Source organism: Gambusia affinis, linkage group LG19 (genome assembly GCF_019740435.1).
Source record: "Gambusia affinis linkage group LG19, SWU_Gaff_1.0, whole genome shotgun sequence".
In the NCBI taxonomy this organism is placed as follows: Eukaryota; Metazoa; Chordata; class Actinopteri; order Cyprinodontiformes; family Poeciliidae; genus Gambusia; species Gambusia affinis.
In genome coordinates, this window is record NC_057886.1 from 21546397 (window position 1) to 21564700 (window position 18304).

The 18304-nt window shown below is 40.2% G+C and overlaps 1 protein-coding gene across 4 annotated transcripts in view; it reads left to right on the forward strand.

Moving 5' to 3' along the window:
• The first annotated feature begins 2515 nt into the window (after positions 1-2515).
• ppfia3 (PTPRF interacting protein alpha 3) overlaps positions 2516-18304 on the forward strand; it is a 46712-nt gene continuing 30923 nt past the window's right edge. For all 4 annotated transcript variants that reach the window (XM_044101450.1, XM_044101451.1, XM_044101452.1 and 1 more), the window contains exons 1-2: positions 2516-2696; positions 5235-5833. In XM_044101450.1, the coding sequence (XP_043957385.1) occupies positions 5486-5833 (348 nt within the window). In that variant the 5' untranslated portion in view covers positions 2516-2696; positions 5235-5485. The remainder of the gene's footprint in view (positions 2697-5234; positions 5834-18304) is intronic.

Genomic DNA, 18304 nt, shown 5'->3' on the forward strand with positions numbered 1-18304 from the left:
CTCTCCCTCAACAATTTCTGAGCTTTTTTAAATATAATTTCTGAGATTAATCTCGAAATTTTTAAATATTTTTTCCTGGCAAATGTAAAACTTTTCAATTTCCTTTCGTGGGTTTTCTCAGCAATTTAATAATTGCCAGTTAATCTAAACATTTCTGAGATTAAACTCAAATTTTCCAGCAAATTTTCAAACTCAGCAGCTCAGAATTTTCTCACATTTTTCTAGAAAGTTTTTAAGGTTAGCCTCAAAATGTATTTATTTTTGTTTCTTACTTTTTTTTCCCTATTTTTAAAACTCCAAATTTCCAAGTTTTATCGAAGATTTTTTGCCAGAAATTTACATTACTTAGAGAATTACTCCAAATAGTGATGGTAACGCAAATGAGAAGATATTCTTTAAGCGTGTAGCTCCCTGCATTATCAAGATTCAACAGCAGAGGGCGCAATTGTTCCATTTAATTGTCAAGTTTTGAATCTCAGCGACTCGAGTAAAGCAGCGGAAACGTCTCAAGTATTTCATACTGCGCAGTTAGAGACAGAAACCTACAGCTTAGTGGAAGGTAAAAGTTCAGGTAATGGGCATCCCGGTCGGTTCGGTGGAGCCAGTGGTTCCTTTAAGATCAGCATCTTCACCAGAAGCAGGAAAGATGACGGGAAACCGTTAAGTTGCACAAAAACAGGGAAGAAACAGGAAACGCAATTAATTAACTAATAAAATAAAGTTTTTATTCTGCTTACTCTTCAAAATTATTGTCTATAACGATAGATAGATAGATAGATAGATAGATAGATAGATAGATAGATAGATAGATAGATAGATAGATAGATAGATAGATAGATAGATAGATAGATAGATAGATAGATAGATAGATAGATAGATAGATAGATAGATAGATAGATAGATAGATAGATAGATAGATAGATATATTGATAGATAGATAGATTGATAGATTGATATATTGATAGATAGATAGATAGATAGATAGAGAGATAGATAGATAGATAGATAGATAGATAGATAGATAGATAGATAGATAGATAGATAGATATATAGATAGATAGATAGATAGATAGATAGATAGATAGATAGATAGATAGATAGATAGATAGATAGATAGATAGATAGATAGATAGATAGATAGATAGATAGATAGATAGATAGATAGATAGATAGATAGATAGATAGATAGATAGATAGATAGATAGAGAACCAAACCTCAATTTTCCATTTAAAAACATTTTTAAATTTATATTTATTTACAACAAGCAGACAAAAGACAGTAAACAAAACAAATAAATTTATTTGTTTTTGAAAAAGAAATTTCTTCATGCGAGAATCTATTTAATGATTTGTAAACTTTAACAGTTTAAGGATTTTCTTTGCTGGCTATCAGAGTTGGGTAACTATTTACTTGAGTAACTTTTGAAAATATTTACTTTTAGGAGTATTTTTTATTACATACTTTTTATTTGAGTAACATTATGCTGAAGTAGTGCTAATCTTACTTGAGTACTCACCTCTGAAATTGGTCACAATTTAAATCTCTATCTGGTGTTTATTATTAGCATTTCTTTAAATTTGAATTTGTCCATTTGCCTTATTTAATCAACTTTCACTTAGCATTTTTAACTTAATTTGCCATTTGTACGTACATGTCTCGGGTTGCTAGGTAACGGGGCTGGGCTCGGCAGGGGTTGCTAGGTTACGGCGCAGTCGAATGTGACCAGAGGGGGACAGAGTAACCAAAAACTGTACAGTACTTCAACATATTTTTACTAAACTAAAAGTAAAATGTAGCCATCCAAGAAATCACTCAAGAAAGAGTAAAAAATATTTAGTAAAAAAATCTGCTCAAGTACTGAGTAACTGATCAAATGATTAATCATTAATTAATATTTAAAAATTGCATAATCAGACGGACCAAAATATAAAGTTAAGTGGAAATTTAGGTATTTTAATGCACAAAATGAATCTAATTCATATAACTAACAAAAATAACAAATTCTAGCATAGTAAATTTTTCAAAATCAGTTTATTTCAATGAAAAGCTGATAAAACCTTAACAGAAACTCTCTGAGTCTGGCGAATATTTGGTTAAAACAAGTTTGTTGTTGATTCAGTGGGTAGAAAATCCAGAACTTTGACTAAAGTAAGAGTAGAAATACTTCATATAGGCTATATATATATATATATATATATATATATATATATATATATATATATATATATATATATATATATATATATATATATATATATATATATATATATATATATATATATATATATATATTTATTTATATATATATTTATTTATTTATTTATTTATATTTATATTTATCTTTTTTGTTTGTTTGTTTTTTGTTTTTCTCCCCAAAAAAGGTTACTCAAGTAAATGTAACTGAGTAAATGTAAGCAGTTACTACCCAACTGATAAACGTGAAAATCTGTCTGTAAAATAATGGAAATACTCCGTACCGGAAGTGGCAGTGGCGCCGCCTGCGTGCGGCTTGACGCAACGTCGGTTCGGAGCCGTCGTCGCTCCAGCAGCTCAGGCAGGGAGGGGACGGGTCCAGGCTGGTAACCGGGCTGGAACAGGGATAACCTGCATCCTCCCGTCTCTCCTCGGATGCTCTGATGGAGTGAACCGGCCGGATATGCGCTTTTATTTCCCGTCTCCCTCGATCATGGAAACGGTAAGCCGCGTAAACAGCTGTTCGGATTTGTAGCGGCGCGTTTCCAGCTGTTTTTATGGGTGGGGGGTGAAGAGTAGAGGATGAGGAGAGGGAGGGGGGGAGCAGCAGCAGCACTGGGGTGTTGATGGGAAATATCCACCTTAATACTGGATTAAACGCAACCGTTTTGCGCCACTTGTGTTAATCGCAGCCACAGATTTAATCCAGAGGTGTGACATCTTCTGGTGTAATCTCGTTAATTAGGCCTGCATCATTTAGTGGATGATTGGCACCTCCCACCATGATGTGATAGCGGCGTTAGGCTACCTTGCACGGAAATGTACAATGTCTGTTCCCCAAGACAGCGTTTCATTCTCCCTCCCAGCAGCACAAACATCTCAGGCCTGCTGAATGTTTTCACAAATGGGTCCAGGAAACGTTAACAAACGAGTAAAAATATAAATAAAAATCCGCCGGTGACACAATTTATGATGACACCCTATTTTCATTCCCTCCACATGAATGTTAACAGCTGCGCCGCATATTTCTACCGTAACCTACACAGGCCTGACAGTTATTATTTTGTATTTTGCGTAAATGGTTTCATCATATGCATTTATCATTACCATTATGAGATATAGACGGCTCTGGTACGCACGATGGTTGAATCAGTAGTGTGAGGGGAGAAAGAGGTAATGTGTGCTTTTGTTTTTTAGTGTGAGAGGAATGGATGGAAAGATCAAATAAAAGTTAGTCTATCGGTTATACCCTCTTATCCAATGCAGTATGTTACTTTTAAACATAAAAGATGTTTACATATTTGTTGAGACTATGTGGTGACAGTATAGTAGATAAACTGTGACAAAATCCAACTCCTCTGCCCAGTATTCCCAGTACTAACTGAAAACAACCAGTCAGAGCCAGAAGGAGGGTCTTAGCGCTGTCAGTCAAAATCTATAGTACGGTGCAGATAGCATATGCTAAAGCTAGGTATGACCATATATGATGGTGGATAAAGATAAGTTATTTCTCTGCCTTTTGTACATGACTACTTAAGGTTGATTGACAGCGCTAAGGCCCGCCTCCTGGCTCTGATTGGTTGTTTCTGGTGAGGTACTTCAGACAGAGGAGATGATCTTTTCACAGATTATCTGTCTCAAACAAACTGTCACGACATGGTGACAGTTTTAACAAATAAAAAACAAACATTTTATTAAAATTACATACTGCATCTTTAAGGAAATCGGTGCATATCTTCTGGGGTCATTGGGTCAAAGTTGGGGTGCGTCACGGACAGCTCACCCATTTAACACTAACATAACAAACAACTACTTCTCCTGAGAGCAATTTTGAGAGGCCAATTAAACTAACAGTCGTGATTTTGTTCTTAAATGAATGAATAAACTGCTACTTTGCTAACTTTGGTACTATGCTAAAGCTAGCTCGGACTAGCTTTTTTTGTCTTCTCTATAACAACAAATCTGCTACTCGCTACAATATGTTCTTTATTGCAACGTACAGAGGTTGTAATAAGTTATTATTGGTGAGTAATTGCTGGATTAATGTTTTGTAATTTAAGTTAAGAGTTTTTACAAGTGAACTGGATTGGCCACTCTAGTCAAAATTCCACTTTATTTAAATTGTACTTTGGAAGTTAGCGTACCGGGAAAAAACCAACTTCTTCATTGATAGTCACTACACTGCAAAACACACAAATATTACCAAGTATTCTTGGTCTAGTTTATTTTTAGACTTTTCTAACCTTCTGTGGTGGCTGGCTGTGCTGCAGTGCTACCTATAAGCTTTTTAAAAATTATGTTTAGGTGTTTCTCTTAGCCTCTATGCCAGATCAACATTTTTTTTGTTAGCATCTTCTTTTCATGTAAAAAACAAAGTTAAGTAGTTTTTTAAAAACTAACTTTTGAAGCAATTACAATTATAAACAGCTGCTTTTTTATCCTGTTGTACTAGCCATCTGTGCTAACAGCTAACAATGCTAATGCTATCTTCGGGATTTAGTGCTGGCAGTTTTTTCCTTCTCTACAAGGTGAGACGGTTCTGATTGTTTTTTCTGCAGCATCTATCCATATCCTCTGCTGCTAATGTTAGCGTCAACGTAAACAGGAAGAGGTAGCAACTCAGGTTCAGCTGTTTTATTTTTTATCTTTCTGTCATCATCTATATGCATCAAAGAAAACATTAGTTTTCTTATAACAAGATATTTTTCCCATATTATAAGTAAATTAATCTGCCAGTGGAAAAAGTACTTTTTCATCACCATTAATGAATTATTTATTTACTACAAGCTTCTATATGTTACAGAAAAGTTAGTTGTGTGTTGGTTTTGTCTTATTTAAAGAGTACAAAGATATTTGCACTAGAAACTAGCCAAAGTATACTTGCTAAGATTTTGTGTTTTTGCAGTGATATTGATTAGACAATCAGACGTATTATTTATTTATATTGATCTAGTGATCATGGCGATATGCTATTAATTCATTGTCCACCGCTCGTTTGTATTGTTTAAAAAATGAACCTTGTGATTTCTTCTTCTTTCAGGTTCATCTGGCAGCCCAGTAAACCTTGAAGCCAAGGGGTCAGAAGTCGCTCACTAAAAACCCACATCTGTCCCTTTCATTCCTGCACCCCACTCCACCCTGTTCCCCAGTCCCTAATCCACATCTCCCTCACAACTTCCCCCGACAGAATCCCTCCTTATAAAAACCAGCAGCCGTACTTTTCATGACGAGGAAGAAGCTCCTCAGCAGACCGTCCTAGTCCCCTCCTGTGATAACTCCTCAGGCCTCACCATGATGTGCGAGGTGATGCCCACCATCTCAGAGGACGGCCGTGGAGGCGGCGGAGGCGGCGGCTCGTCCTCTCCAGCGGGGGGCGCAGGCGGGATGGGAGGCTATGGAAGCCGAGATCCTCGCAGTGGCAGCGGCAGTGGAGGAGTAGGGGGAGGAGGAGGAAGTGATGAAGGGGGAAGCTCCGGTAACTTGGAGTCGCTGATGGTGAACATGCTGACGGAGCGGGAGAGGCTGCTGGAGAGCCTGAGGGAGACGCAGGACAGCCTGGGGACGGCGCACCTTCGCCTGCGAGAGCTGGGCCACGAGAAGGAGTCCCTGCAGAGGCAGCTATCCATCGCCCTACCACAGGTAGAAACACGACTTTACCTGGTGGGACGCTCCGCCTGGCAGCATGCGTACATCCTAGACAATACAGTACAGTGCTGAGGAAACGTATTCACCAACTTACAGAGCTTTTAAAGTGGAAAAATTCACATTTTGTTCGTTTTTGTACTTCCATTTTGGTCTCTACTGTTTTTTAAAAACAACCAAAGCACCTAAGGAAAAAATAGCAGCCATTTTTTTGGGAATAAGTTCAGGTTTTTTGGTGTCTGGAAATGAGCCATTTCAAAATGTGACCTCACACATAGATGCTTTCAGGATGTGACCTCACAATTCAGCAGGCACTGCCCATTACCTAGCAACCGCAGCAGAGTTCCGTCCGTCACCTAGCAACCCAAGTGGAGTATTTACCCCTTTAAAGAGTACAGAGTTCTTTAAGTGGAAAAAAATAATCACATTTGCACATTTTTGTACTTCCATTTCGGTCTCTACGTCTTCAAAAAACAACCCAAGCACTTTAAAATCTCACCCAGTCATTGTTTGGCAATAAGTTCATATTTTTTTACTTATTAATTCAGCCATTTCAAAAACCCCATTCAGGGGTTGTAACTGAAACCTTTTGCACACTTTTGCGCTTCCACTTCAGTCTCTACTGCTTCTAAAAACAGTTCAAGTTCTTAAAAAAAAGCACAGAGCCAATTTTTTGGCAATAAGTTAATGTCTGTTGGTGTCTAGAATATGAGTCGTTTCAGAAACCTTCCAGAATGTATCGTCACAAATCAGCATGGCCCGTTACCTAGCAACCCAAACGGAGCTCCTGCATACTTGGTCAGCTGATTTTACCGCTGTGTGCTCTGTACAATGGCTGCTGGAAAAGACAAGTGTTTTGTTGTTGATTTACCATCCAGAAACCACTTGCTGCATTCTTGTTGGTTGTGCAGGAGGCTCCGTTTCTGCTTTTCAAAGATGTACGGTTGTATAGTTGTGATGTGTTTGCAGCCAGGTGGAAGGCGTGGCCTGCAGCAGATTATTTGAATTTAAAGTGACAAGACGTCATAAACCAACTCATTCTGTACTGAGTAGGATAAAAATCTCATTATCTAAGAATGATTTTGTGCAAAAATGGTACCTGATAGACTTATCATAACCTGTTCAAGGAAGAAAAATAGGTCACTTTTAAGAAAATGTTTCAGGTCATCAAAACATTTTAACATTAGACAAACTGCCTGTGCCTCTGTTGATGGCCACAGCTGCTCTTTGGAGAAACTTTGGCCCACTCTTCTTTGCAGAATCTTTTAAATTCAGTCACATTTGATCATGAACTGTCTCTTCAACGCAAAAACTCAAATCTCACCAAGTATTTTCAGTCCAGCTTCTAGTGCAAAATCTCATTTAAAATGTAGTATTAATATTACTGTGATAGAAGAGATGAAAAGTTTATATCTTATCCAGTTGAGACGATGCTTTCAGTTTGAATTTTCAGTTTTAGCTAACAGAATACCTGCAAAGTCTCAGCTCCACTTAAAGGTAGGCAGTTAGTGCCCTGGTGTTGAATTATTGATGCATCAACCTGTAATCAGGATGTTATTGTTGCAGCTGGTCCAGGTGGCGCTGGGTCGGTCCGGTACAAACAGTTAAACTGCACCAGCATGGTCACAGAATCCACCAGTTTTATTTATTTTAAAACTCAGGAATTTTTTCATCAGTTTTAAAATAGACCAGAAATATCTGGTCTATTTTTTTAGACCAGATAACAGAAAATTAATTGTCAAAAATAATTGTTTAGTAATGTTTCTTTTTGTTTGTATAGAAAATGGCAAAAGATAAAAGTAGAAACTATTATTTTAATCCAGAAAGGTTTTAGTTTTATATTCCTCTTCTGATTTTCACTTTAAATTTGTTACAAATCAGAATTTTTTCTTATATCTGTACAGCTCAAAATATTAGTAAATCAAACAAAAGCGTGTAGTTTAAAAGCGATTGTTGTGTTGAAGTCAAAATAAGACAGTATAGTTCAGAGAAGATCTAGAATTTTGGGCTTTGCACAGAATATTTTACTTTATGTACAATTTGTAGCTCATAAATCTATTTGAATCTTTTGTGACTAAACAAAAATGAAGCTAGAAAGGTAGTAATAACTAAATAAAATTTATAATAATTTTTTGTATAAAAATACCTTTTAAGACACTGAAAATAATTTCATATTGTCACTTAAAAATGTATATTGCATAATTCTTAAAATAAAATGCATCAATATAATATTGTAATTTTAGTAAGCTGATAAATATTACAGTATTTGAAGCACTTTCAAATAAATAATATAAACTGAAAATATTTTTAACTAGAAATAACTCTTGGATTATTCAAAGTAATAAAATAATATTAAAATAAAAAAATAAAATAAAAGAAGAATGAATAAAATCATTAAATATTATTAGTTTTGAAATTTTTTTAACTTAATGTAGGAATAAAAGAATAAAAGATAAATGCAAATATTTAGGCTGTTTTTCATAAAAATAAACAGAAATAAAATATATTTAAACTTTACTAACTTTATGAAGATCTTCTACATGATTCTCAATAATAAACTGAGATTCGGTCCAATTATTCATTTTAGAATCTTAATTCCTATGGAGGAGATAAATGTAATTACATCAAATAATAAAAAATAAGTATTCTGTTCATCCTGAAATCACTCCCTTCTTTTTTTATTGCTAGTTAATAAACTGTTTTTACATTTAGCTTGCATTTTTTCTGGCATAATCCTTTACTGAGAAATAAAACAAAAATCAAAAAAAGGACTAGATGGAATATTTTATCATTCAGAGACTTGAAAATAGTTTCAAACTGACAAACTAACAGCACATCAGATTTTTCAGATGTTTCAATAACAAACTGGGACCACCCAGAACCTTAAGATGGAGAGAAAATGCTGCCAATATTATGCTGCATTCCAGAGCTTATCAGGTTGTATCTGCAGCCGACCCAGAAGGACTCCGTCTCTATTTTCAGGCAGGAGTCTGGTGCCTCAGGCCGCGATGATTCCTCCTTGTTGTTTGCACCTTTTTCAGGTTTTTTTTCCCTCCTTTGTCGTCCGACTGAATGATCAAAATAACTGCTGGTGCCGAGGTGCTGCAACACAGAGTGACCGGACATGAAAGGGCCATATTACCTCAGGACGAGCAGATCAATACGCACAAACACACACACACACACACACACACACACACACACACACACACACACACACACCCACGCACACACACACACACACACACACCCATGCACAACACACCCATGCAGATGGAAGAAAACATGGATTGGTGTAATACACAGATGAGTTCACAGAGTTTGTCTGCCAAGACTGGAAAACAAAACCAAAAAGAGAAAATATCTTAAAGATAAGAAGCAAAAATGAAATTCACACTGCAAAAACACAAAATCATACCAAATAATTTTGATCTATTTTCTGCTGCAAATACATTAGTACACTTGAAATAAGATAAAACTAACTTACAAGTAGCCTTTAGCAAGTTATAGGGGCGTACCAGCTGCCCTGGCAGATTGTTTCATTTATAACATGGGAAAATGTCTTGTTATACATATGTGGTGCACCTAAAAATCCCACCACAATCTTTAGTTTTTTTTTTTAAATTAATTTGTAAATAAGTTTCAGATAGAATTTATTCTATGTTCTAAAAGAAATATAACAAATTGCATTTTTGTTTACAGTTTTAATGCTTTCCTGGGGTGGGGACGGGAGTGGTGGCGGTGAGGCGGAACCTTCGTTTGGGGGCGGGGCGTTGCTTCCAGGTTGGTTTTGGGATGGACTTCCGCTCTGCCCCAAACGCAATCTGGAAGCTAAGGACAGCGTTGCGCTTCACTGCTGACTCCTCTCTGTTCTTTCCTTTAGGTCAGTATATAGTGAAGAAAGCCCACCGGGACGACTTTGTGGGATGTTTGTGTATTGACTGACGTGATGTGTCGCTGATCCGCGGTTTCTGTGCGCTGTGTTGTTAGTGTTTTCGGGTGAGGGTGGTGTTGCTGTTGTGCTCTCTCGCTCTGGGGACCGTTATGTTGCGGTTGCTTCATTGGGGACCGTTGACCGTTGAAATATAACGTATTTTTTTTAGGACCGTTATACTTTAATGTGGAGTAATTTGCTTCTGTATATTTTAAAGGTTGTGTGTGTTCACAAATAAAAGAAAACGCAATCTGGAAGCTAAGGACAGCGTATGCTTCACTGCTGACTCCTCTCTGTTCTTTCCTTTAGATTGCACCAATACTATTACAGTAGTTCTGATACCAGGACGTGTAATAGATTGTGGGGGCTCGCCCGGGATCAGCACACCACACATCCATGGGCTACTGCTGATCCAATGATACTGATTGCCAGGACCTCTCGTGTTATATGTTCCTGGAGCCAGGAGTGACCCAGTGCGCGGTAAAGAGGCCAATAACCGGTGAAAAGGGTGTATTAGCCTACAGAGTGCAGCACTGTGGACTCAAGCGTCCAAGATCAGCAAGATGTCTTCTGGTGAGAGAAAACAACTAGTATGGAGCATCAAGAAAAAGTTACACCAACTAACAGGTAGTGAAGCCCACCTCATCGCAACTTCTCTTGGAGAAATAGAAGGACTGGACTACAGTCAGCTGAATCAGAATGATGAAGAAAGTTGTGTTGAGTATCTGACTACCTACCTGACATGTTCAACAATCCTGGGTCGGGAGGACCAGGGCTTGCCATTATTAAAAAGACTGGAATGTTTCATAGATGGCGCTATAATGAATCGTGGGCATACTGCTGTACCCCTTGAAGCAGAAGCAAATACAAGTGAGCAGGTCATTTCCCCTGCTCAGCCACAAGAACGACTCTTGGTGATACAGACGTACAGACATTATTGGCCCACTATGACACCATTCGAGCTCAACTAAACCAAGCCTTACCCACTTCTGCTTCTCCAGACCCACAGCGACGGAATCCAACACCACCACCTCGCACCAGCCAATCTCGCAACCAGCAGGCAACTTGGGCATCAGTTCCACCAGCTACAGGGGAACCACTTCTCCAGTCTTCCCAACTCCATCAACAGCTGTGCTCACCACAGTATTCTGTTCCTCATTCAGGGAACATTCCTAGTCACGCTGGTGAGAGTATGATAGCCATGAAAGATTTGCCACTGCTGTCCCGCAGAGAATTCAAAGTGCATGGGGAATGATTAGTGACACAACATCAGAAATTTGCTACAATAGCATCTGTAAGCAAATAGATGAGGGTCTCGGGGAGAATTACACTCCAAATGAGGTGATTAGAGGAGTGTTACGTGCTATTAAGCCAGGTAACTTCCGAGATATGTTAACAATAAAACGACCTCACAGTTTCTGAGCTTAAAAGTTTCCTGCAGTCTCACTTAGGTGAGAAAGGTAGCACAGAACTCTTCCAAGATTTAATGTGTGCTAGGCAGTCTGAAAATGAGACCCCTCAACAGTTTTTGTATAGAATGATTGGACTGAAGCAAAAGATCCTGTTCTCCCTCAGACAACCAGACTCAGTTGTTAAGTATGATATTTCCACAATTCAATGCATCTTTCTCAACACTATTTGCCAGGGCATAGGGGAGAAGTATGACAGTGTTAAATCGAGACCTCAAGACCCTCCTAGGTGATGAAACTGTCAGTGATGAGGCACTGCTTCGCCAGGTAATAAAGACCACGGCAGAGGAAAGTGAGCGTCGACTTGGCCGAAGTTCTACCATCAAAGTGAGTCATGCCCACGCTGCAGACAGTGAGTTGAAAGAGAAAACTAAAGACAATGTGAAAGTAAATCAGATTAATAATGACTTCACACTTCAAAGACTAAGTGCCCAAGTAGAAGCACTGACACAGGCTATGGAAAGCCTGAAAGCTCATGTTTTAGCACCAGAGCAGAGGAGCTCAAAACCCCAACCAGAGAGAAAACCCCAAAGAGAAAGAAAAAGCTGTCAGAACTGTGCTTCTCAAACCAATCCGAACTGTAACCACTGCTTTGTCTGCGGAGAGGAAGGGCATCGTGCTGTAGGGTGCCTGAAGAAACGCCGTCGGGAAACTGGAGACGGTCAGAGCAGAGGGACCACCCCTGATCGGCAAACCTCAGCAGTCCCGCTCAAAGAAAGAGTCCAAAACTACTGGCAAAGAGACGTTAGGTGCATGTTCACAAGAAACTGAAAAAGGAACACCGCGTGGTTTAGTAGCTCCCTTAGTAGGTCGCCAGTCCCTTCTCAAATGTATAATGGCAGGTTACCTAGTAACGGTGGTATTAGACACAGGGGCAGGGTAAGTCTTTTAGATCATGCGTGGCTAAATAGATATTTACCCGGACAACAGGTTAGACCCTTAAGTGAACTGATGGATGACGATCTTAATGTAAAAGCAGTCACCGGGGACACAGTACCTTATGATGGGTGGGTGGAGGTTGTAGTCAACCTCGAGGGTAACGACGACCCAGACCTATCTGTACGTGTACCCTTCCTTGTGAGCCGCCTTAAGATCGAGAGACCCATAGTAGGCTTTAATGTGATCCACGAGTTCATTAGAGACAATGGGGGGAACTACAAACTGATTGAGCTTATTGGTAGAGCAATGGGAATCGACACTTCTGCTGTAAACACCTTAGTAAGCTTTATCCAGACCCAAGAACGTCCCATACATGAGCCAGCTACTGTAAAAGTAGGCTTCAAAGGGGGGATTGTCTATCCTAGTCAGGTAGCTTATATTAAGTGTAGAGTCCCCGAGAGTATGAGCTCCACGGAGTCACTTGTGTTGTTTGAGCCAGTACTAGATAATGTCCATCTTGAACAGCTTAGTGTTGGAGCAGGACTTTTACAGATAGAAAAGACAGATAGACCGTATATTAAAGTGCCTGTGTCAAACTATTCCAGCCAGAGTGTGACTTTAAGTAGTCCAACAGTTTTGGGTTCTATTGAGCCCATTACAAAATTAGTTGAGACTGACCAACCCAAAGACTCTCGTGAAACACCAGTCTCCACCTGTGTTGTTGGCTCTGTGTCCAAATCCAGTCAGGACCAGGAGCAATTCAATACTGTCTACTGGCACCCCCCAGTGGACATTAGTCACCTAACACCAGAACAACAAAAACAAGTAAAGCAAATGTTATTTGAGGAATCAAATGTTTTTGCCCGAGATGATGGTGACATTGGAAATATTCAGAGTTTGAACATGACTATCAACCTGAAAGATGACATCCCAGTCCAACGCACATACACTGCCATCCCCAAGCCATTATACAAAGAGGTGAAAGAATATATCCAAGACTTACTGGCTAAAGGCTGGATAGTCAAGTCAAAATCACCCTTTTCTGCACCTGTAGTATGTGTGAGGAAAGCGGGATGGCACGCTAAGACTTTGTATTGACTACAGACAGTTGAATCAGAAAACTGTGCCTGACCGTCACCCACTTCCACGCATCCGAGACCTCCTAGACACGCTGGGTGGCCACAGCTGGTTCAGCATCCTGGACCAGGGTAAAGCTTACCACCAGGGATACATGGCTGAGGGTTCCCGCCATATGACTGCCTTCATCTCACCCTGGGGATTATATGAGTGGGTGAGAATCCCTTTTGGTCTCAGTAATGCCCCTGCTGCCTTTCAACGCAGTATGGAAGAGATGCTGGACACTCTGCGTGATGATTGTTGTATTCCATATCTGGATGACATTCTTTGCTATTCTAAGAGTTTCACTGAACATGTTGAGGCGCTGCGCAAAGTCCTCAGAGCTCTACAACAACATGGGGTCAAGCTTCGCCCAACCAAATGTGAACTGTTTAAAGCAGAGGTCAGATATGTGGGTAGGCTGGTTTCAGAAAATGGAGTCCGAATCGATCCAAAGGACTATGAAGCTGTCAAGTCACTCAGTCAAAAGACGCCAACAAATGTGGGTGAGTTAAGAAAACTGCTTGGGTTCCTGAGTTATTATCGGGCCTACATTCAAGATTTTTCCAGGATCGCCAAACCTTTATACAGCCTCCTACAAGTCAATGGGAGTCCTGAAAACACTCAGACCAAGTCCAGGAAAAGCCAAGGTGTTCAGCTGCCCTCAAAGACTCCTATCAGCTGGACAGGTGAACATGACCACATCCTGAGGCAGCTTATTGACACTCTGTCTGATCCACCTGTGCTCGCTAACCCTAACTTTGAGCTGCCTTTTGTTTTACATACTGACGCCTGTGAGAAAGGGCTTGGGGCGGTGTTGTATCAGAGGCAGGGGGGAAAATTAAAAATCATAGCATATGGCTCAAGAACTCTGACCCCCGCTGAAAAAAACTATTGTTTACATTCCGGTAAGTTAGAGTTCTTGGCTCTTAAATGGGCCATATGTGAAAAGTTCAGGGATTATTTATTTTATGCCCCAGAGTTCACGGTGTATACTGACAATAATCCTCTGACATATGTAATGAGCACTGCAAAGTTGAATGCGACAGGACATAGGTGGGTAGGAGAGCTTGCGGATTTCAGGTTTAACATCAAGTACCGGCCTGGTAAAGTTAATGTGGACGCTGACACTTTGTCACGCCTTCCGCTGGACATTGATAACTATGTCGGGGAGTGTACAGAGGAGCTTAGCCGAGACATTGTTTGTGCAACATGGGAAGGTAGTGAGGTGGCAAAGAAAAGTGATGTTGCCTATGTAGCTGTTTTAAATCTGGCTCAGGATGCTAGATCAGACACACCAGCCTTACCCAGCATTAGCCACAAGGAGCTAGTAAGAGCACAAAGACAAGACACAACAATAAAAGAACTTATCAGATTAAAAGAGACAAAACACACACTAACTGACAGAGATAGACAAAATGCAGATGGGTTAGTGAGGAGGTTAATGTGTGAGTGGGGAAAACTCAAAGTTGAGAATGAGCTACTTTACAGGGAAGCTGGGGGTAGGAAGCAGCTTATACTGCCAGCAGAGTACAGGTCCTTGGTGCTAAACCACCTTCATAACGACATGGGTCACCTCGGTGCTGAAAGAGTTATCAACCTAGCCCGAGATCGCTTCTACTGGCCCTTTATGAAGAAGGACATTGAGGCTTATGTGACAAGACAATGTCCCTGTATAAAACAAAAGAAACCACCACACATGTCAGGGCACCCATGGGGAGCATCAGCTCCAGTGCACCCTTGGAGCTAGTGTCCATTGACTTCATGCATCTAGAAAAGAGTAGGGGTGGTCACGAATACATACTTGTTGCAGTTGACCACTTTACGCGTTTTGCTCAGGCGTGGCCAACCAGAAACAAGTCAGCCAAAACTGCTGCGGAGAAACTATTTAGTGATTTTATTCCTCGCTTCGGTTACCCTGCTAGGCTACATCACGACCAAGGCCGTGAATTTGAAAACTCACTGTTTAGGGGCCTACAGCAGCTGTCAGGTGTCAACCACTCACGTACCACACCATACCACCCACAGGGAAATCCTGCCGAGCGATTTAATCGCACCCTGCTTCAAATGCTGAGAGCCCTGGAGGAGACGGAAAAAGATAACTGGAAAGACTTTTTGCCCCAGGTTGTTCATGCATATAATTGCACAAAACATGAGGCCACTGGGTTTTCCCCACATTTCTTAATGTTTGGACGGCACCCCCGCTTGCCTGTGGACTTCATGTTTGGACTCAACACAGAGAAGGACAGTGAAACACCACATGGATATGTGCAAAAGTGGGCAAGGAGGATGAAGGAGGCTTATCGTATTGCTACCAACAACAGCCAGGAGTCGAGTGCTCGCGGAAAGAAACACTATGACCAACATGTGAGAGGAGTTGTCTTAGAGCCTGGAGACCGAGTGCTAGTTCAGAACCTTGGAGAAAAGGCGGACCTGGAAAGCTCAGGTCATACTGGGAGCAGACTGTGTACATTGTTAAAGAACAGATTAATGACAATCCCATCTACAAAGTATATCCTGAGAACAATGCCCAGAAAACCAGGGTTCTCCACAGAAATCTCCTGCACCTGGTTAATGACTTACCTATAACTGTGGGTTGCAGAGAAGATAAAGCGCCAATCAGAAGCAGAGTCAAAGGTCGCCAGGTCGGTTCAAGCGAAAGTAAAAGAGACAGTGACTCATCAGATTCTGAGAGTGACTCCAGGACACGTTATTGGCTCAGAGTACCTGTGGCAACCAGACTACAGGAACCAGCCACTCAAACTAATCCATCCTCGAGCCATGTTTTCACACCTGTGAATCAAGGGAGGGATTCCCAACTGAACACTGCAGATGAAAATGTTCCAACGGAGCACCCGCATCCAGCTGAAAATGAACTAGTCCAAAACTGTGAAACAGACAATGAACAAGGAGAACAAGAACTGGAGAGAGACACTGAACAGGTTGAATTTGAAATCGAGCAGGAGGAGCAAGCACCAACTCAGGAGGGATTTCTCAGAAGGTCCACACGGGCAAGGAGACCACCTCAGACACTCAGCTACAACACTTTGGGCCAGCCTTCTTACCAGCCACAAGGGCTCATAGGTCATGTTGGACTGTGTGGGTTACAAGCTCCACCATTGTGGGTAATGCAACCTGTACAAGGACATTTTTATACTCCTCATCAGACTGTACCTTATGCAACTGCAGGTCCTTTTACAATGCCTTATAATGTTGTATACTGAGATGTGTACACTGAAGGAAAAGGTAATTTGAGTGAGGCTCCTGTAATAATACAGGCTGTTAATATTTGGTGAATTGTCATCACTGGCTTTGAAGTGTCGGGAGCCACCTTTTAAGTCGGGGAGTGTGTGGTGCACCTAAAAATCCCACCACAATCTTTAGTTTTTTTTTTAAATTAATTTGTAAATAAGTTTCAGATAGAATTTATTCTATGTTCTAAAAGAAATATAACAAATTGCATTTTTGTTTACAGTTTTAATGCTTTCCTGGGGTGGGGACGGGAGTGGTGGCGGTGAGGCGGAACCTTCGTTTGGGGGCGGGGCGTTGCTTCCAGGTTGGTTTTGGGATGGACTTCCGCTCTGCCCCAAACGCAATCTGGAAGCTAAGGACAGCGTTGCGCTTCACTGCTGACTCCTCTCTGTTCTTTCCTTTAGGTCAGTATATAGTGAAGAAAGCCCACCGGGACGACTTTGTGGGATGTTTGTGTATTGACTGACGTGATGTGTCGCTGATCCGCGGTTTCTGTGCGCTGTGTTGTTAGTGTTTTCGGGTGAGGGTGGTGTTGCTGTTGTGCTCTCTCGCTCTGGGGACCGTTATGTTGCGGTTGCTTCATTGGGGACCGTTGACCGTTGAAATATAACGTATTTTTTTTAGGACCGTTATACTTTAATGTGGAGTAATTTGCTTCTGTATATTTTAAAGGTTGTGTGTGTTCACAAATAAAAGAAAACGCAATCTGGAAGCTAAGGACAGCGTTGCGCTTCACTGCTGACTCCTCTCTGTTCTTTCCTTTAGATTGCACCAATACTATTACAGTAGTTCTGATACCAGGACGTGTAATACATATTTAGTAAAATGTCTACTCAAGTTCTGAGTAAGGAATCCAATTTATTTGATATTTTAAAATTACATCATCAGATGAACCAAAATATAAAATTAAGTGGAAATTTTGGTATTTAAAGACAAAAATTACAATATTAAGAAAAAAGAACAAAATAAGGCAAAATAAATATTTTCCAAATCAGTTTCTTTCAATATAAAACTTACTACCCAACTCCTTCCCTCCCAGACTATACAGTGCAGTTCTGAGGAAAAATATTTACCCCCATACAGAGCTCTTACAATGGAAAAAAATTCACATTTTGCACATTTTTATACTTCCATATCAGTTACTGCTGCTTCTAAAAACAACCAAACGCTTAAAAAACCCACCCAGCCGTTTTTTGACAATAAGATCATGCGTTTTGGTGTCTGGAAAACAAGCTGTTTCAAAAACGTCTGAAATAAAAGAAACCTGTCTCAAATCAGCACCCGTTACCTAGCAACCACAGCAGAGTTCCGTCCATCACCTAGCAACCCCAGTGGAACTCAGTTTCTGAACAGTTTTTTCAATTAAAAACTTATGAAAAGTTAACAAAAGCTGCAGGTGTGTATCTGTGTGGTGATTTTTTGGTTAGAACATGTTTGTTTTTCATTAAGTAGATAGAAAATTTAGAAATTTTACTCAAGTAAGAGTAGAGATAATTCATAATAAACTACTCAAGTAAAAGTTGTAAAAATACTCCTAAAAGTGAATATTTTCAAAACAGTTACTCAAGTAAATGTCACTACTTACTACCCAACTCTGGTTTTAGTTAACTATAATGTCCTTGGTGGGATTAAAGTGTATGGAAGTTGTTTGTGAACAAAAAGAAAGCGACAGGAGAAGGGAGGAAAGTGTCTCACTCCTTCTTTCCCATGAATTAATCCCAGTGTTATGATATCCTCTGGGCCCAGAACATGCCATCTGCACACAGTGATTTCCTCCCTTCTTCTCAAACGCTTGCCTTCCTCTCATTCCTCTCGTGT